Source organism: Oncorhynchus gorbuscha, linkage group LG08 (assembly GCF_021184085.1).
Source record: "Oncorhynchus gorbuscha isolate QuinsamMale2020 ecotype Even-year linkage group LG08, OgorEven_v1.0, whole genome shotgun sequence".
NCBI lineage: Eukaryota > Metazoa > Chordata > Actinopteri > Salmoniformes > Salmonidae > Oncorhynchus > Oncorhynchus gorbuscha.
This window is the reverse complement of record NC_060180.1, coordinates 61,025,527-61,047,108: the sequence shown is the minus strand read 5'-3', so window position 1 is coordinate 61,047,108 and position 21,582 is coordinate 61,025,527. Positions and strand designations below refer to the sequence as shown.

The following is a 21,582-nucleotide window of genomic DNA, read 5'->3' as shown; positions in this document are numbered from 1 at the left end:
ACACACACACACACACACACACACACACACACACACACACACACACACACACACACACACACACTCACACTCACACTCACACACACACACAGCAAAGACAAGGGAGACAGTCAGAAGGGTACAGAACAGATAGACAGTGTTTGGGCAGGTAGCAGCATGCTCCCAGTCTGTAATTGCACCTTGAGGAGTGATGACACAGATAGGCGCATGCACACGGACGCTAGCTGATGATTGGTGGACTGGTACCCGAGGGCAAATCAAATCAAAATCTGATCCACCTGTGACACCTGAGGCCTTCAAGCTGTCAAGACACATTGTACACATTCCTTTAGAAATAAGGTATGGATAAGTCCACATGTCCACGGTAGCTGATAAGGTATTTTCAGTGATGCATTAAATCATTCAAAAGATCGTATACTGTGTAAACATCCCTAAAAACAAAATTTATATATCTAATTAACCAAATTAGACTAGACAGGTGAGTGAGAGTTGTGTCCCAAGGAACAGCTATAGCCACTCTCTCTCATCTTTCTCTTTCTCTCTTTGCCCATTTGTTCTTGTCTCTTACATTATGTCCACCCCCTTCTCTCTCTCTGGCTCTCTCTCTCTCTCTGCCTCCTCCTCATTCGACCGAGTAGCAGCGCTGGGAGAGCATCATTACCTTTACCGCCGTTTTACCACTCACTCATCTGCTGCCATCTCCATCTCCGGTAATACCATCATACAGAGACGTTCTATTTCGTTAATGTTCACCTGTTATTTTTCTGGAATTTTGTAGATTCATGATTTGTCTGCTAAATATGTTTATATTGTCTTTCCTCAGGTGACTGCACAGTGTTTACCGAATTGTCTTCCCAGAGGTGCAGATAAATTGTGTGAAATTGATACAGTGGTTGATGTATCTACATTGAAACCAAAAAGCCCCTCGAGGTGCCCTGAGAAGAAACCGGACTGCTCTCCCCCTCCACACACACACACACACGCTTCCCGTTCAGCACTGCGCAGAAACGGGGCGCAGCGAACCAACAGGAGAGCGACTGTAGCGAAGCCCAACGTAACAGAGGAGTTTGGACAAACGGCTGGCAGTAGATGAATCCCGTTCTTTAGGACTTAGCTCAATCAAACTACACCCCTCTTTCGGATTTGCACTTGGCCGTGTGACGGTAATAGTGTAGGATGGATTTCCCCGTGTTTATGGCTCTGTTGATTTGCGCGCTTGCGGTCCCTGGATTCGGTGATATGGGGAGCGGAAAAGCTCAGAGTTGTTCGGATATCCGACAGTTCTACAATGGCAAGGGATTCAGTCTGAACGGAGTGCCTCAATCAGAAATATCAGGTAGGGTACTGTCTATCACTATAATGCTGCTTTGTGCATCGAATTTACTTTGCGTTCATGGAGATCATAACTTTATTTGTGTATGAAATAGATGGTTACTGTAACACCTGAGCCCTTGATAATAGGCTAAGCAACTGTAGATTGTTTACAGTTCAGAAAATGAGATAGGTAGGCTTGTAAGTAGTCAGATCAGATTAAAAGTATGTTCCAATAACATGTTCTTTGCAGCACCCCAAACTCTGCTTCCCCTGCAAATAGACTAGACCACTTAGGTTTTCAGGTTCAACTGATATATATATATATATATTGTGCTTCAGCATTACTTGTCACCCCCTCAGAAACGGTAGGCTATATTAAACATGCCATATCAGGTCCTTTATCATTTGTAGCCTACTCAAAATATTTGTAGTGAAACAGAACATCTCACTTTCAAGTGGAACCTTGGATGTGAAAAACACTGTGTAATCTGTGTCATCAGTGTCTAGGCTACTTATAGCCAGTAGTGATCATGCATATCCTTCATGTCTGAGTGTCCCACGCTGCTCTGCCTTTCCACCAGTCTAATAATTATCCTTGCAGTGAAACCTCAGACCGCCACCCCCCCCCCCTCTCTCTCTCTCTCTCTCTCTCTCTCTCTCTCTCTCTCTCTCTCTCTCTCTCTCTCTCTCTCTCTCTCTCTCTCTCTCTCTCTCTCTCTCTCATTCTCTCCCTGGTCATTCACTAGAAACTCCTGCTAGCCAGACGATCACTTTACCAGCATAACCATGAAAAGGTGATACTGCACACAGGCGCATACACTCATACACATTATCCCCCCACCCCAAGCACTCACACACACTGACTGTGTTCTTCCAGCTCTTTTCATAGAAACGGCTACAAATGAGAATTCAGCATGCCCAGTACACAGCACGGTAGAGCACCACTGATTATATGTCTGCCTTCCCAGGAATTCACCATGCTGGTCAAACGTAGTGTACTATATAGGGAATAAGGTGCCATTTGGGATGTACCCATGGTGGTTAGTTCAGCCTGATCACTAGAAATAAACTGGGCACTGGATGCAAACTTGTGATGCTCAGACCACTGAGCCACCACAGTTCACAATGCTTTAGCAAGCCTTGATGATAGTTGATAGAAAATTGGCATGTTGTTTTAATAATTTTGTTGTAGCCCTTTACTGCAATCAAATGACCAAATCGCCCTCTTTGGTGGAATGTTATTAATATTATTCATATTTTTTATTTTTTTATTTTACCCCCAATTTCATGGTATCCAATTGTTAGTAGTTACTATCTTGTCTCATCGCTACAACTCCCATACGGGTTCGGGAGAGACGAAGGTTGAAAGCCATGCGTCCTCCGAAACACAACCCAACAAAGCCGCACTGCTTCTTAACACAGCGTGCATCCAACCCGGAAGCCAGCCGCACCAATGTGTCGGAGGAAACACCATGGTGACCTGGTTAGCGTGCACTGCGCCTGGCCCGCCAAAGGAGTCGCTAGTGTACAATGAGACAAGGATATCCCTACCGGCCAAACCCTCCCTAACCCGGACGAAGCTAGGCCAATTGTGCGTCGCCCCATGGACCTCCCGGTTGCAGCCGGCTGCTACAGAGCCTGGGCGCGAACCCAGAGTCTCTGGTGGCACAGCTGGCGCTGCAGCCCTAGACCTCTGCGCCACCCGGGAGGTCAATTCATATTTTATTTATTTATAAACATGTACTTTTTAAATGGTTTTGTTATATTTCAGTCTTCTGCAAACTCAAAATTGAATAGATTTCAACTCTATATATGATATGGTATTGGTAGGTATATACTGTTGTTTGTTTAAGACTACCAAGCAACACTCTGTGTGACCCTGATTTTGCCTGCCGTAGTAAGACTAAGCCTTCCCAAAACCGTAGCCCTAACCTTAACCACTCATAATTAATACCTCATCTTAACCCTTTGAGTTGTTTCTGTTTTTACCCTGGCACCACGCAGAAATTGAGGTTCATCCATAATACATCACATTTTGAAGGGGAACTATGAGATCTTGTTGGGTTAGTTACCACACAATGCTGGTTCCCAGTCCACACTCCAGCACAGTGAGAAAGCAATCACATAGTTACAGTATATAGGCCAGCCAGGTCCCGAAGACATTGAGAGATGTCTTCAAAACCCTCCTGTAGGGGCAACGGTGAGCACTATTACCATCAAATAGGCTTGGGTAAGCACTGAGCTCTGTCTCCGAGGGTCGCAGGTTTAATCCCAGTGCTAGATATTTTTTAATTTTTTATTTTAACCCTATCCCAAACCTTGACCCTTAACTTAATGCCTAAACGTAATTTAAGCCTATCCCAAACCTTAACCCTTAATTTAATGTCTAAACTTATTTTAAACCTATCCCAAACCATAACCCTTAACTTAATCATTCGTAATTAAAGCATACATTAAACCAACCGTGAGGCGCCTTGCCAGGAGACTCAACCCTGGCTACTCAGGGTGTAAAAAACAACTTCGAAATTTGACATTTGGAGTAACTTCTGAATTTGACTTTAGGAGAAATGTGGATAAATGTCAGAATCTGAAATCAAATTTGTCCAACTGTGAGACGAATACGCTGATTCGGTGTGCGAGTTCATTAGAACGTGCGTCGAAGATGTCGTTCCCATAGCAACGATAAAAACATTCCCAAACCAGAAACCGTGGATTGATGGCAGCATTCGCATGAAACTGAAAGCGCGAACCACTGCTTTTAATCAGGGCAAGGTGTCTGGTAACATGTCCGAATATAAACAATGCAGCTATTCCCTCCGCAAGGCTATTAAACAAGCTAAGCGTCAGTACAGAGACAAAGTGGAATCTCAATTCAATGGCTCAGACACAAGAGGCATGTGGCAGGGTCTACAGTCAATCACGGACTACAAGAAGGAACCCAGCCCAGTCACGGACCAGGATGTCTTGCTCCCAGGCAGACTAAATAACTTTTTTGCCCGCTTTGAGGACAATACAGTGCCCCTGACACGGCCTGCAACGAAAACATGTGGTCTCTCCTTCACTGCAGCCGAGGTGAGTAAGACATTTAAACGTGTTAACCCTCGCAAGGCTGCAGGCCCAGACGGCATCCCCAGCCGCGCCCTCAGAGCATGCGCAGACCAGCTGGCCGGTGTGTTTACGGAAATATTCAATCAATCCCTATACCAGTCTGCTGTTCCCACATGCTTCAAGAGGGCCACCATTGTTCCTGTTCCCAAGAAAGCTAAGGTAACTGAGCTAAACGACTACCGCCTTCGTAGCACTCACTTCCGTCATCATGAAGTGCTTTGAGAGACTAGTCAAGGACCATATCACCTCCACCCTACCTGACACCCTAGACCCACTCCAATTTGCTTACCGCCCAAATAGGTCCACAGACGATGCAATCTCAACCACACTGCACACTGCCCTAACCCACCTGGACAAAAGGAATACCTATGTGAGAATGCTGTTCATCGACTATAGCTCGGCATTCAACACCATAGTACCCTCCAAGCTCGTCATCAAGCTCGAGACCCTGGGCCTCGACCCCGCCCCGTGCAACTGGGTACTGGACTTCCTGACGGGCCGCCCCCAGGTGGTGAGGGTAGGCAACAACATCTCCTCCCCGCTGATCCTCAACACGGGGGCCCCACAAGGGTGCGTTCTGAGCCCTCTCCTGTACTCCCTGTTCACCCACGACTGCGTGGCCACGCACGCCTCCAACTCAATCATCAAGTTTGCGGACGACACAACAGTGGTAGGCTTGATTACCAACAACGACGAGACGGCCTACAGGGAGGAGGTGAGGGCCCTCGGAGTGTGGTGTCAGGAAAATAACCTCACACTCAACGTCAACAAAACTAAGGAGATGATTGTGGACTTCAGGAAACAGCAGAGGGAACTCCCCCCCTATCCACATCGATGGAACAGTAGTGGAGAGGGTAGCTAGTTTTAAGTTCCTCGGCATACACATCACAGACAAACTGAATTGGTCCACTCACACTGACAGCGTCGTGAAGAAGGCGCAGCAGCGCCTATTCAACCTCAGGAGGCTGAAGAAATTCGGCTTGTCACCAAAAGCACTCACAAACTTCTACAGATGCACAATCGAGAGCATCCTGGCGGGCTGTATCACCGCCTGGTACGGCAACTGCTCCGCCCTCAACCGTAAGGCTCTCCAGAGGGTAGTGAGGACTGCACAACGCATCACCGGGGGCAAACTACCTGCCCTCCAGGACACCTACACCACCCGTTGTTACAGGAAGGCCATAAAGATCATCAAGGACATCAACCACCCGAACCACTGCCTGTTCACCCCGCTATCATCCAGAAGGCGAGGTCAGTACAGGTGCATCAAAGCTGGGACCGAGAGACTGAAAAACAGCTTCTATCTCAAGGCCATCAGACTGTTAAACAGCCACCACTAACATTGAGTGGCTGCTGCCAACACACTGTCATTGACACTGAACCAACTCCAGCCATTTTAATAATGGGAATTGATGGGAAATTATGTAAATATATCACTAGCCACTTTAAACAATGCTACCTTATATAATGTTACTTACCCTACATTATACATCTCATATGCATATGTATATACTGTACTCTACATCATCGACTGCATCCTTATGTAATACATGTATCACTAGCCACTTTAACTATGCCACTTTGTTTACTTTGTCTACACACTCATCTCATATGTATATACTGTACTCGATACCATCTACTGTATGCTGCTCTGTACCATCACTCATTCATATATCCTTATGTACATATTCCTTATCCCCTTACACTGTGTATAAGACAGTCGTTTTGGAATTGTTAGTTAGATTACTTGTTGGTTATCACTGCATTGTCGGAACTAGAAGCACAAGCATTTCGCTACACTCGCATTAACATCTGCTAACCATGTGTATGTGACAAATAAAATTTGATTCGATTCGATTTGATTTGATTTTGTATATAAACTCAGCAAAAAAAAGTCCCTTTTTCAGGACCCTGTCTTTTAAAGATAATTCGTAAAAATCCAAATAACTTCACAGATCTTCATTGTAAAGGGTTGAAACATTCTTCCCCATGCTTGTTCAATGAACCATGAACAATTAATGAACATGCACCTGTGGAACGGTCATTAAGATACAAACAGCTTACAGACAGTAGGCAATTAAGGTCACAGTTATGAAACCTTAGGACACTAGAGAGGCATTTCTACTGACTCTGAAAACACCAAAAGAAAGATGTCCAGGGTCCCTGCTCATCTGTGTGCTGCAAGGAGGCATGAGAACTGCAGATGTGGTCAGGGCAATAAATTGCAATGTCCGTACTGTGAGGCACCTAAGACAGCGCTACAGGGAGACAGGAACATCACACCTGCGGGACAGGTACAGGATAGCAACAACAACTGCCTGAGTTACACCAGGAATGCACAATCCCTCCATCAGTGCTCAGACTGTCTGCAATAGGCTGAGAGAGGCTGGACTGAGGGCTTGTAGGCCTGTTGTAAGGCAGGTCCTCACCAGATATCACCGGCAACAATGTCGCCTCTGGGCACAAACCCACCGCCTCTGGGCACAAACCCACTTTTTGCCACTTTTTTTTTATCCTATCCTAGGTATTCCTATCCTAGGTATACAGAGAAGAGCAGTCTCAGTTGAATGACTAGTCTTGAAACCTGACTGATTTGGATCAAGAAGGTATTTACAGATGGAATACAAGTTTGTTATTAAAGCACATGAAAGTTCACGTTCCAGAAGGCATTTCTAACAAAAAAATAATAATTTTGATTTCAAAAACATAGTACATCCAAATGCCTCTCCTACGAAGTAGTGATGTGCGACATACACCTAGCTTCCTGAAACAGGTCACAAATGTGATGGTGAAGTGATTGAAAAGTACCTGTATTAACATGAGTAGAGGGGGATGTAAATGTGATGAAAGTGTCAGGGTCACTAAGCCATACATCATAAACTTGCTAATGGGACAGTCCTAATCAAATTGATTATCCATACCATATAAATCAATGGGCAGAATGAATGCCGGTCTTCTGAAAGTCTTATCCATTGTGTTGAGAACAAATCTGTCTTCTTCTTACAGAATGTGTTTTCTTTCTTTTTTACAAATGTGCAGGGCTCATTTCTAAAAGACAGTCTCAATATGACTTCCCTGTTGAAATAAAGGTAAATAAATAACAATAACTCTAGTCTGAGAGAGAGAGAGAGAGAGAGAGAGAGAGAGAGAGAGAGAGAGAGAGAGAGAGAGAGAGAGAGAGAGAGAGAGAGAGAGAGAGAGAGAGAGAGAGAGAGAGAGAGAGAGAGAGAGAGAGAGAGAGAGAGAGAGAGAATGATAGGTGGACATGAAAGAAAGGAGGGGAGAGACTGCAACAGAGAGAGTGAGAGAGAAAGAAAGAGAAGAGGAAGAGCGAGAGAGAAAGACTAACAGAGAGATAGAGAGAAAGACTAACTGAGAGAGAGAGAGAGAGAGAGAGAGAGAGAGAGAGAGAGAGACTAACAGAGAGAGAGAGAGAGAGAACAGAGAGAGAGAGAGAGAGAGAGAGAGAGAGAGAGAGAGAGAGAGAGAGAGAGAGAGAGAGAGAGAGAGAGAGAGAGAGAGAGAGAGACTAATAGAGAGAGAGAGAAAGACTAACAGAGAGAGAGAGAGAAAGACTAACAGAGAGAGAGAGAAATACTAATTGAGAGAGAGAGAAAGACTAACAGAGAGAGAGAGAGAAAGATCACGAGGGAGTTTATATCAGTCTCTGTACCCTCTCTGCAAACATAAATAACATATTGGTCTGGCATATTAAAGAGCTCAGTAATGTAGCCACCATTTAGATTTATAGTATGTCTCCCAATTATGAGACAGCTGAATGTTGCATCTGACCTGTGACATTTCTTCCCGATCATTCTTTCTTCCCCTGGAGGGACTTTAAGGACTGTGGGCTTGATCAGACTAATGTATTGGCTAAGACTGGCTCAAGGTCTTACGCCCAGTCCATCATTGTGATTCACTCTGGGAGAGAGAGAGGAGAGTTGGAAGAGTGGTTAGATGAGCTGGTGGCTGCATCTCAATACTGTTAATGGGGGCCTTTGCTTTCATAGTATTTTTGTTTGTCATCATCAGAGCCTTGTGTTTTTCCTAGTCAGGTCAGGGTGTGGGGACAGGGAAAACTCCTGGCCTTATTCATTAGCTGGTTGGTGAAGGGACTGGATAGTTTTCCACCATGTTGCATAGACCTGTCATGTTTTGTCAGATCAGTGATTGTGGAGGAAAGGAGAAAATGGAATGCAGATAGTAAATACTATTGAGACACAGTCGCTAGCTCCTTAGTTTTGATTGGAAGGGGCATTGTCAGAAGATAGTAGATTAGTCATTAGCAGCGGGTTAGCAGAGCTCTTATGGATTTCACTTTCCATTACATACCTAGTAAAAACACATATCAATAAATCATACATAAGTGGGTATTTACAGTGTTACTAGCCTACTCTGTAAGACTTATGTCATGCAAAGTGCACCTTGTCATGCCTGATAATCATCACAGATTTTCACTGTGTTTACTGTGAGTGGAGGAAATTATCTTGTTTGCATCATTCCACGGCACATGCGACACACACACACACACACACACACACACACACACACACACACACACACACACACACACACACACACACACACACACACACACACACACACACACACACACACACACACACACACACACACACACACACACCCTCAGGAGGCTGAAGAAATTTGGCTTGTCACCAAAATCACTCACAAACTTTTACAGATGCACAATCGAGAGCATCCTGTCGGGCTGTATCACCGCCTGGTACGGCAACAGCTCCGCCAACAACCGTAAGGCTCTCAAGAGGGTGGTGCGGTCTGCACAACGCAACACCATGGGCAAACTACCTGCCCTCCAGAACACCTACACCAGCCGATGTCACAGGAAGGCCATAAAGATCATCAAGGACATCAACCACCCGAGCCACTGCCTGTTCACCCCGCTATCATCCAGAAGGCGAGGTCAGTACAGGTGCATCAAAGCTGGGACCTAGAGACTGAAAAACAGCTTCTATCTCAAGGCCATCAGACTGTTAAACAGCCATCACTAACATTGAGTGGCTGCTGCCAAATATACTGACTCAAAAATCTCTAGGCAATTTAATAATAAGAATTGGATGTAATAAATGTATCACTAGTCACTTTAAACAATGCCACTTTATATAATGTTTACATACCCTACATTACTCATCTCATATGTATATACTGTACTCTATACCATCTACTGCATCTTGCCTATGCCATTCGGCCATCGCTCATCCATATATTTATATGTACATATTCTTATTCATGCCTTTACACGTGTGTATAAGGTCGTTTTTGTGAAATTGTTAGATTACTTGTGAGATATTACTACATGGTCGGAACTAGAAGCACAAGAATTTCACTACCCTCGCATTAACTGCTAACCACGTGTATGTGACCAATACAATTTGATTTGATTTGACACACACACACACGCATACACAAAGACACAGACACACCCAAAAAATCCATTCCCATTCAAAATGCTATTTTCCCTAACCCCTAACCCCTAAAACTGAACTTAAACCTAACCCTAATCGTAACCCCTTACCCTAATTCTAACCCTAACCTTAATTGTAACCCTAACATTAAACCCCTAAGCCTAAAATAGCCTTTTCCTTTTGGGGACTGGCGAAATGTCCCCAATCAATATAATCTTTCTAGTTGTGAGGACTTTTAGAGCTCGGAAGGATAGTAAAGTTAGACCACACACACACACACACACACACACACACACACACACACACACACACACACACACACACACACACACACACACACACACACACACACACACACACACACACACACACACACACACACACACACACACACACACACCCTGCCCCTCCTTCAAATCACCCTCATGATGGCTTACTGATTGTTTTGTCTCTGACAGGATGACATATATCATTTAACTAACTGATCGACAGACAGGACTTCAGACCTTGATTCATCAAAGCTGACTTTGGGTGTGTGGTCTATGTTGTTTAGCCCTGAGACATCTCTGGTATTCCAAAGACCCTTGATGCAACCTTGTCTTTGCTGTTTTTGTGCCGTTCTTCAAGCCCTTATTTTATTCACTGACTGTCACTTTAATCAAGAGAGTCTTGTAGGCTTAATTCAGTTTTCAGATTTCAGGATAGCGCCCCCTAGCTGAGACAGTAGCCTTGGTGGTGGTGATGCGGTGTGTTCTCGCACGCATGTGTGGGTGTGTACGTGCACGCATGTGTGTGTGCGTGTATATGTGTGCATGCTTTTGAGTTTGCATATGTGTTTGTGTGTGTGCATGCACACTTGCGCACGCTTGTGTGTGTGTTTGTATGTGTGTGTGGCGTGAAGCATAAAGCAAGATGGCGCCAACAGAGATCGTCGCCTCGCTTCGAGTCCTTAGGAAGCTATGCAGTATTTTGTTTTTTATTATTTCTTACATTGTTAGCCCAGAAAATCTTAAGTGTTATTACATACAGCCAAGAAGATCTATTGGATATAAGAGCGACGTCAACTTACCAACATTACGATCTAGGAATACAACTTTCCCGAAGATAATAATTTGTTCAGACCACCACCCAGGACAGTGGATCTAATCCCAGAAGCTGACCCAAAACAACGCCGCAGCAGAAGAGGCAGATGGAGAAGATGGAGCAGCTTCCTGGTCAGGCACCGTAGGCGTGCACACGGCCCACCGCTTCCGAGTATACTACTCTCCAATATCCAGTCTCTTGATAACAAGGTAGATGAAATTAGAACAAGGGTTGCCTTCCAGAGAGACATCAGAGATTGTAACGTGTTCTGTTTCATGGAAACATGGCTCTCTTGGGATACGTTGTCGGAGTCGGTTCAGCCACCGGGCTTCTACATACGTCGCGCCGACAGAGATAAACACCTCTCTGGGAAGAAGAAGGCCAGGGGTGTATGCTTCATGATTAACGACACATGATGTAATCATAGCAACATGCAGGATCTCAAGTCCTTCTTCTCACCCGACTTAGAATTCCTTACACTCAAATGCCGGTCATATTATCCCCCAAGATAATTATTGTCAGTTATCATCACAGCTGTGTATATACACCCTCAAGCAGACACCAAGACGGCCCTCAAGGAACTTCACTGGACTCTATGTAAACTGGAAACCATATATCCTGAGGCTGCATTTATTGTAGCTGGGGATTTTAACAAAGCAAATTTGAGAACAAGGCTACCTAAATTCTATCAGCATAATGATTGCAGCACTCGTGTAGGCAATACACTTGATCACTGCTACTGTAACTTCCGCAAAGCATACAAGGCCCTCCATTGCCCTCCCTTTGGTAAATCCGACCACCACTCAATCTTGCTCCTACCGTCTTATAGGCAGAAGCTCAAACAGGATGTACCCGTGACTAGAACCATTCAACGCTGGTCTGACCAATCGGAATATACGCTTCAAGATTGTTTTGATCACGCAAACTGGGAAATGTTCCGGGCAGCCTCAGAGAATAACATCTAGCTATAAGCTGACTCAGTGAGTGAGTTTATAAGGAAGTGCATTGGAGATGTTGTACCAAATGTGACTATTAAAACCTACCCTAACCAGAAACTGTGGAGGCGGCATTCGCGCAAAACTGAAAACGCAAATCACTGCATTTAACAATGGAAAGAGGACTGGGAATATGGCCGAATTTAAACAGTGATGTTATTTCCTCCGCAAGGCAATCAAACAAGCAAAATGTTGGTATAGGGACAAAGTGGAGTCTCACTTCAATGGCTCAGACATGAGACGTATGTGACAAGGACAACAGGAAATCACGGACTACAAAAACAAAACCAGCCATGTCGCGGACATCGATGTCTTGCTCCCAGACAAGTTAAACAACTTCTTTGCCCGCTTTGAGGATAATACAGTGCCACCATCATGGCCCTCCCCCTTCTCCGTGGCCGACCTGAGTAAGACATTTAAACGTGTTGACCCTCGCAAGGCTGCTGGCCTAGACGGCATCCCTAGCCTCGTTCTCAGAGCATGCGCAGACCAGCTGGCTGGTGTGTTTACAGACATATTCTATCAATCCCTATCTGAGTCTGCTGTCCCCAAATGCTTCAAGATGGCCCTCATTGTTCCTGGTCCCGAGAAGGCAATGATAGTTCAACTGAACTAAATGACTACAGACCCATAGCACTCACTTCTGTCATCATGAAGTGCTTTGACAGACTTGTCAAGGATCATGTCACCTTCACCTTACCGGCCACCCTAGACCCACTTCAGTTTGCATACCGCCCCAACAGGTCCACAGATGATGCAATCGCCATCACACTGCACACTGCCCTATCCCATCTGGACAAGAGGAATACCTATGTAAGAATGCTGTTCATTGCCTACAGCTCAGCATTCAACACCATAGTACCCTACAAGCTCATCATTAAGCTGGAAGCCCTGGGTCTCAACCCCGCCCTGTACAATTGTGTCCTGGACTTTCTGACGGGCCGACCCCAGGTGGTGAAGGTAGGAAACAACTTCTCCACTTCGTTGACACTCAACACTGTGGCCCCAGAAGGGTGTGTGCTCAGCCATGTACTCCCTGTTCACCCTTGACTACGTGGCCATGTACGCCTCCAACTCAATCATCAAGTTTGCAGACGACACACCAATAGTGGGCTTGATTACCAACAACGAAGAGACAGCCTGCAAGGAGGAGGTGAGCGCACTCAGAGTGTGGTGTCAGGAAAACAACCTCTCAGCAGAGGAAGCACCCCCTATCCACATCAAAGGGAGAGTAGTGGAGAAGGCGGAAGTTTTAAGTTCCTCAGCGTACATATCACAGACAAACTTAAATGGTCCACCCACACAGACAGTGTGGTAAAGAAGGCGCAACAGTGCCTCTTTAACTTCAGGAGGCTGAAGACATTTGGCTTGTCACCTAAAACCCTGACAAACTTTTACAGATGTACAATCGAGAGAATGCTGTCTGGCTGTATCACATGCTGGTACAGCAACTGCACCACCCTCAACCACAAGGCTCTCCAGAGGGTGGTGCGGTCTGCACAACGCATCACCGGGGGCAAACTACCTGCCCTCCAGGACACCTACACCACCCGATGTCATAGGAAGGCTAAAAAGATCATCAAGGACAACAACCACCTGAGCCATCCAGATGGCGCGGTCAGTACAGGTGCATTAAAGATGGGACCAAGAGACTGAAAAACAGCTTCTATCTCAATGCTAAACAGCACTCACTAACTCAGAGAGGCTGCTGCCTACATAGAGATTCAAATCGCTGGCCACTTTAATAAATGGATCACTAGTCACTGTAAACAAATCCACTTTAGTAATTTTAACATATCTTACATTCCTCATCTCATATGTACATACCATACCTTATACTATACCTTGTAGGTGTCACGTTCTGACCTTAAGTTCTGTTGTTATGTCTTTGTTTTAGTATGGTCAAGTTGTGAGTTGGGTGGGTTGTCTATGTTCCTTTTTCTATGTATTGGTATTTCTGTGTTTGGCCTGGTATGGTTCTCAATCAGAGGCAGCTGTCATTCATTGTCCCTGATTGAGAACCATACTTAGGTAGCCTGGTTTCACTTTTGAGTTGTGGGTGATTGTTTCCTGTGTCTGTATTTGTACCATACAGGACTGTTTCGATTTTCGTTTGTTCATTCACGTTGTTATTTTGTATTTTTGTAGTGTTCAGTTTTATATATTAAAATGGACACTTACGACGCTGCACATTGGTCCGACCTCTCTTACTCCTCATCAGAAGAAGAGGAGAGTCGTTACAGTAGGCTACGTGTGCCTTTTTAAAAATGCATGTAGTTCTGTTCTTGTCTAATGATGTTCTGTATTATGTCATTCTGTATTATGTTTCATGTTTTGTGTGGACGAAGAGTAGATGCTGCTTTTGCAACAGCTGATGAGGATCCTAATAAAATACCAAAAACCATCTATTCAACCTTGCCTATGCTGCACGGCCATCGCTCAGCCATCGCTCAGCCATATATTTACATGTCCATATTCTTATTCCATCCCTTTAAATTTGTGTGTATTAGGTAGTTGTTGGGGAATTGTTTGATTACTTGTTAGATATTGCTGCACTGTCGGAACTAGAAGCAAAAGCATTTCGCTACACTTGCATACACTTCCATTATCTGCAAATCATGTGTATGCGACCAATAAAATTTGATTTGATTTGAACTACACACACTCTGTGGCTCAATATCACCTCTTCCTGGGGCTAATGACATGCTAATAGTGACTGTGAATATGCTGCCCTACACACTGCTCTCAGCCCAGAGGTTAAATGCAGACAGATACTTTGTCCCTCCACCGGAACAATGGCACAACACTGTGGACCAGCTGACGACTCAGAGATAGTCAACAACCACGTGCTTTGAGGCTAAGCTATATGGAATTGTTTGTAGAAAGTGATACCAAGGATCATTTAGCCGTCTGATTTAGAATTTGAAGACCCCATTGAAGTATCACCAGATCACATATATTTGATGAAAAATTAACATTAGCGGCTTCACTGCTATTAGCCAATACAAACGCATTGAACAAAAGATATTCCACAAAAACATCTAAAGGAAGTTTGTTCTGATGTATCTGTCCTACATCTTAGAGATATAAGAAAGATCAGGCAATGTTTTTAGATCATTTCTTTTACATGCATTTAACCCCTTATTCTCGGAACTAAACCGTCTCCATATACAGTGGCTTCGGGAAAGTATTCAGACCCCTTGACTTTTTTCACATTTTGTTACATTAGAGCCTTATTTTAAAATGTATTAAATTGTTTTTTCCCCTCATCGATCTCAACACAATGACCCATAATGGCAAAGCAAATAGGGTATTCAGACCCATTACTCAGTACTTTGTTGAAGCACGTTTGGCAGTGATTACAGAATTAAGTGTTCTTGGGTATGACGCTACAAGCTTGGCATACCTGTATTTGGGGAGTTTCTCCCATTCTTCTCTGCAGATCTTCTCAAGCACTGTCAGGTTGGATGGGAAGTGTTGCTGTACAGAAATGTTCAGGTCTCTCCAGAGATGTTTGATCGGGTTCAAGTCCAGGCTCTGGCTTGGCAACTCAAGGACATTCAGAGACATGTCCCAAAGCCACTCCTACATTGTTTTGGCTGTGTGCTTAATGTCGGTGTCCTGTTGGAAGATGAACCTTCACCCTAGTCTGAGTTCCTGAGCGCTCTGGATCAGGTTTGAATCAAGGATCTCTCTGTACCTTCCTCCATTAATATTTGCCTTGATCCTGACTAGTCTCCCAGTCCCTGCCAATGAAAAACATCTACACAGCATGATGCTGCCAACATGTTTCACCGTAGGGATGGTGCCCGGTTTCCTCCAGACGTGACGCCTGGTATTCAGGCCAGAGAGTTCAAACTTGGTTTCATCAGACCAGAGAATCTTGTTTCTCATGGTCTGAGAGTCTTTAGGTGCCTTTTGGCAAACTCCAAGCGGGTTGTCATGTGCCTTTTAATGAGGAGTGTCTATCGTCAGGCCACTCTACCATAAAGGCCTGATTGGTGGCGGGCTGCAGAGATGGTTGATGTTCTGGAAGTTTCTCCCATCTCCATAGAGGATCTCTAGAGCCACGTCAGAGTGACCATCAGGTCCTTGGTCACCTCCCTGACCAAGGCCCTTCTCCCCCGATTGCTCAGTTTGGCTGGGTGGCCAAGTCTAGGAAGATTCTTGGTGGTTCCAAACTTCTTGCATATTTAAGGATGATGGAAGCAACTCTGTTCTTGGGGACTTTCAATGCTCCAGAAATGTTTTGGTATACTTCCCCAGATCTGTGCCTCGAGACAATCCTGTCTCGGAGCTCAAAGGAAAATTCCTCTTACCTCATGGCTTGGTTTTTGCTCTGACATGCACTGCCAACTGTGGGATCTTATGTAGACAGGTGTGTGCCTTTCCAAATCATGTTCAATCAATTGAATTTATCACAAGTGGATTCCAATCAAGTTGTAGAAACATCTTAAGGATGATCAATGGAAACAGAATGCACCTGAGCTCAATTTCGAGTCTCATAGCAAAGGGTCAGAGTTCTTATGTAAATAAGGTATTTCAGTTTATTATTTTTAATAGATTTGCAAAAATGTCTAAAAACCTGTTTTCACTTTGCCATAATGCAGCTATGCTCTCCATCCAACCTGACAGCTTGAGAGGATCTGCAAAGAAGAATGAGAGAAAATCCCCAAGCTTGAAGTGTATAAATTGCCCAAATGTGGTATTGTGTATAGTTTGATGAAGGAAAAAAATATTTAATACATTTTAGAATAAGGCTGTAAGTCCAGGGGTCTGAATACTTTCACAATGCACTGTTCTTCCATTCACCTTTCCAATTGTTTCAGAAGGACCTTAAGACAAGTGTTGTGAGGCCTGTGGGCATCCTAGAGAAAAACAACTGACATGTACAGTACCAGTCAAAAGTTTGGACACACCTACTCATTGCAGGGCTTTTCTTTATTTTTTAAAACTATTTTCTACATTGTAGAATAATAGTGAAGACATCAAAACCATGAAATAACCCATATGGAATCATGTAGTAACCAAAAAAGTGGTAAACAAATCAAAATATATTTTAGATTCTCAAGGTAGCCACCACTTAGTGCCTTGATGACAGCTTTGCACACTCTTGGCATTCTCTCAACCAGCTTTATGAGGTAGTCACCTGGAATGCGTTTCAATTAACAGGTGTGCCTTGTTAAAAGTTAATTTGTGGAATTTCTTTCCTGAATGAGTTTGAGCCAACTAGTTGTGTTGTGATAAGGTAGGGGTGGTATACAGAAGATAGCCCTATTTGGAAAAATAACAAGTCAAATCAAAATCAAAATCAAATTTATATAGCCCTTCTTACATCAGCTGATATATAAAAGTACTGTACAGAAACCCAGCCTAAAACCCCAAACAGCAAGCAATGCAGGTGTAGAAGCAGGTGGCTAGGAAAAACTCCCTGGAAATGCCAAAACCTAGGAAGAAACCTGGAGAGGAACCAGGCTATGAGGGGTGGCCAGTCCTCTTCTGGCTGTTCTGGGTGGAGATTAAAACAGAACATGGCCAAGATGTTCAAATGTTCATAAATGACCAGCATGGTCAAATAATAATAATCACAGTAGTTGTCGAGGGTGAAACAAGTCAGCACCTCAGGAGTAAATGTCAGTTGGCTTTTCATAGCCGATCATTGAGAGTATCTCTATCGCTCCTGCTGTCTCTAGAGAGTTGAAAACAGCAGGTCTGGGACAGGTAGCACGTCCGGTGAACAGGTCAGGGTTCCATAGCCGCAGGCAGAACAGTTGAAACTGGAGCAGCAGCATGGCCAGCTGGACTGGGGACAGCAAGGAGACATCATGCCAGGTAGTCCTGAGGCATGGTCCTCGGGCTCAGGTCCTCCAAGAGAGAGAAAGAAAGAGAGAATTAGAGAAAGCATACTTAAATTCACACAGGACACCGGATAAGACAGGCTGACTCTAGCCCCCCGACACATAAACTACTGCAGCATAAATACTGAGGCTGAGACAGGAGGGGTCAGGAGACACTGTGGCCCCATCCGATGATACTCCCGGACAGGGCCAAACAGGCAGGATATCAACCCACCCACTTTTCCAAAGCACAGCCCCCACACCACAAGTCTATATTATGGCAAAAACAGCTCAAACAAGAAAAGAGAAATGACAATCCATCATTACTTTACGACATGGTCAGTCAATTCTGAAAATGTCAAGAACTTTGGAAGTTTCTTTTAGTGCAGTCGCAAAAACCATCAAGCGCTATGATGAATCTGGCTCTCAGAGGACCGCAACAGGAAAGGAAGACCCAGAGTTACCTCTGCTGCAGAGGATAAGTTCATTAGAGTTACCTGCCCAAATAAATGCTTCACAGAGTTCAAGAAACAGACACATCTCAACATCGACTGCTCAGAGGAGAGTGTTTGAATCAGGCTTTCATTGCTGCAAAGAAACCACTACTGAAGTACACCAATAATATAAGAGACTTGCTTGGGCCAAGACATTAGACCATAAGAAATCTGTGCTTTTAGATTTTGGTTTCAACCGCTGTGTCTTTGTGACATGCAGAGTAGGTGAATGAACCATCTCTGCATGTGTGGTTCCCTCTGTAAAGCATGGAGGAGGAGGTGTGATGGCACTTTTCTGGTGACACTGTTGGTAGAAATGCGTTCACCAATCTGGCAGTCCGACGGACGAATCTGGGTTTGGAGATGCCAGGAGAATGCAACCTGCCTGAATGCTTAGTGTCAACTGTAAAGTTTGATGGAAGAGGAATAATGGTCTGGGGCTGTTTTTAATGGTTCGGCTAGGTCCCTTAGTAACAGTGAAGGGAAATCTTAACATTACAGCATACAATCACATTCTAGACGATTTTGTGGCAACTTCCGACTTTGTGGCAACAGTTTGGGGAACGCTCTTTCCTGTTCCAGCATGACAATCCCAGTGGTGGATAAAGTTCTCAATTGTCATACTTGAGTAAAGTTAAAGATACCTTAATAGAAAATGACTTCAGTAAAAGTGTGTTTAGTGAGCCTGCCAGATCAGAAGCATTAGTGATGACCAGGGATGTTCTTGATAAGTGTGTGAAATGGACCATTTTCCTGTCAAAATGTATGGAGTAAAAAGTACATTATTTTGTTTAGGAATGTAGTTAAGTAAAAAAAGTTGGAAAAAATATAAATAGTAAAGTAAAGTACAGATACTAAAAAAAACTACTTAAGTAGTACTTTAACGTATTTTTACTTAAGTACTTTACACCACTGGACAATACCCCTTTGCACATATCAAGGTCCATACAGAAATGATTTGTCAAGATCGGTGTGGAAGAACTTGACTGGCCTGCATAAGCCCTGACCTCAACTTCATCAAACACCTTTGGGATTAGGCCTGACTGCGAGCCAGGCCTAATCGCCCAACAGCATTGACCAACCTCATTAATGATCTTTTGGCTGAATGGAAGCAAATCCCCGCTGCAATGTTCCAACATCTAGTGGAAAACCTTCCCAGAAGAGTTGAGGCTGTTATAGCAGCAAAGGGGGACCAACTCCATATGAATATCACATTTCCGAGAATGAGCTCTCTGGTACTTTTAGTGATATGACCCATTTTATACATAGAAATTGACATTATAGATCTTCATAGCCCTCATTTAGGATTGCACAGTCAGCAAATCACCAGCAGAGGGAGTTTCCTTGGAATCAATTTCCTCTTCACTGTATTGATTGATGGTGCTCATACAATGTATCATACTTTCAGAACTAGTAGAGAAGCAACTCTGGAAATGTGATGTAGATGTATAGTGTATTGTTCAAAACATGTCTTAAAATAAACTAAACCAAAAAGGGTAGTTTTGGTTGCTAATATTCTAATAGTTCACCTAATTTCAGTTTATGTGACAAAACAAGCGATGTATAGTGTAGATATTCATTGTACCATCTAAAACGCTGTGAAATATATTTTCCATAACAAAAAAGATTGTATTTTCAGCTGTTTGATGCTGGTGTTCAAAACCGAAAGACGCAAAAACGAAACTTAAGAATGGGACGCATAGAAATATTGCACATAGAACAGATCTATCGCTTCTTAGACTTGCTTTCAATTAGAAAAACAGATCTATAACACACATTTCTATGTGAATTTTGTTGGGTCGCCCAACAAGTTACATATCGCAGCTTTAATATCTGTAATGTTGAATAAATTAACGTGCCATTTTTTATTTCAGAATCTGGACATACTCCATATTTTAGTGCACAAAACAGAGAGTATATTGACACCAAGATGTTGTCTGTATAGTGTACGGTTCACAGATCATAGGGTCTTACATGTATTGTTATTAAAAGGGCCTAAAATGGCGACTTTCATCGTGATTTTCCCCCTCAAGAATGTGATGCATATGTAAAAGCATGTTAAACATCCATTCCCCCAATGAAGTTCCTAAATGAGAATTGCCACATAATTCTGAAAAACAGCTGGAGTGGAATCGCCCTAGTGTCTCTGTCTGAATCCTTCAGCAGTTGAAAGTCTGTGAGCTGTGCATTGATGCGTGTGTGTGTGTGTGTGTGTGTGTGTGTGTGTGTGTGTGTGTGTGTGTGTGTGTGTGTGTGTGTGTGTGTGTGTGTGTGTGTGTGTGTGTGTGTGTGTGTGTGTGTGTGTGTGTGTGTGTGTGTGTGTGTGTGTGTGTGCGTGCGTGCGTGTGCGTGCGTGCGTGTGTGTTGGCCTACACAAGTGGACATGTTTAACTATACTTGTGGGATCACAAGTCCCCACAATAATTTTGACCAACTCGGGACATTTAGTTAGTCCCCACAAGGAAAAAGGCTATTTGTAGGGGGTTTGGGGTTAGAATTTGGGTTAGGGTTTTTGAATTAGGGTTAGGGGTGAAAGGGTTAGGTTAGGAGATAGTCAAGGTTTGGGTCAGGGTTTAGGTTAGGTTTTGGAGTTAAGGTTAGGGTAATGGTAAGGGTTAGGGTAATGGTAAGGGTTAGGGTTAGGGTTAGGGTTAAGGGTTAGGTTTAGGGTAAGGGTTAGGGTAAGGGTTAGGGAAAATAGGATTTTGAATGGAAATTTACATTTACATTTACATTTAAGTCATTTAGCAGACGCTCTTATCCAGAGCGACTTACCAATTGTGTGTCCCCACATGATTAGTTAAAAAAGACTGTGTGTGTGTGTGTGTGTGTGTGTGTGTGTGTGTGTGTGTGTGTGTGTGTGTGTGTGTGTGTGTGTGTGTGTGTGTGTGTGTGTGTGTGTGAGCATGTGCGAGTGTGTGGCTGTTTTTCCTAGCCACCGTGCTTCTACACCTTGCTTTTGGGGGTTTTAGGCTGGGTTTCTCTACAGCACTTTGTGACATCAACTGATACATTTGATTGATTGTCTGTCTCATAATTAAACCTCAGCAGTTTAAAGGCAGCGTGCTGCTGTGAATTGGTGTGTGTTTATGTGATGGATGTGCAGACGTTCCTATAAGGCTGATGTCAGTAGTCAGTCTGTTGAAGCATTAAACCGTGATGGTGTCCTGGGAGCATGAAACAGACCACTGTGTGTTTGGTCCCCTCCAGAGGGGAACAGAGGAGGCAGAGAGCTCTGCTCCGGCCTGCATATTGAGGAAGAAAAGACAAGAGGAAGAGAGGAAGAAGGGGGGTGAAGGATGGAGGA

The 21,582-nt window shown here is 44.0% G+C and overlaps 1 protein-coding gene across 3 annotated transcripts in view; it reads left to right on the top strand.

The window, feature by feature from the left end:
• The first annotated feature begins 599 nt into the window (after positions 1 to 599).
• LOC124041930 (glypican-1-like) overlaps positions 600 to 21,582 on the top strand; it is a 158,836-nt gene continuing 137,853 nt past the window's right edge. For all 3 annotated transcript variants that reach the window (XR_006840008.1, XR_006840007.1, XM_046360114.1), the window contains exons 1-2: positions 600 to 710; positions 824 to 1,336. Coding sequence is in view for 1 of the 3 variants with exons in the window: in XM_046360114.1 (XP_046216070.1) it covers positions 1,177 to 1,336 (160 nt within the window). In the remaining 2 variants the exon portion in view is untranslated. The remainder of the gene's footprint in view (positions 711 to 823; positions 1,337 to 21,582) is intronic.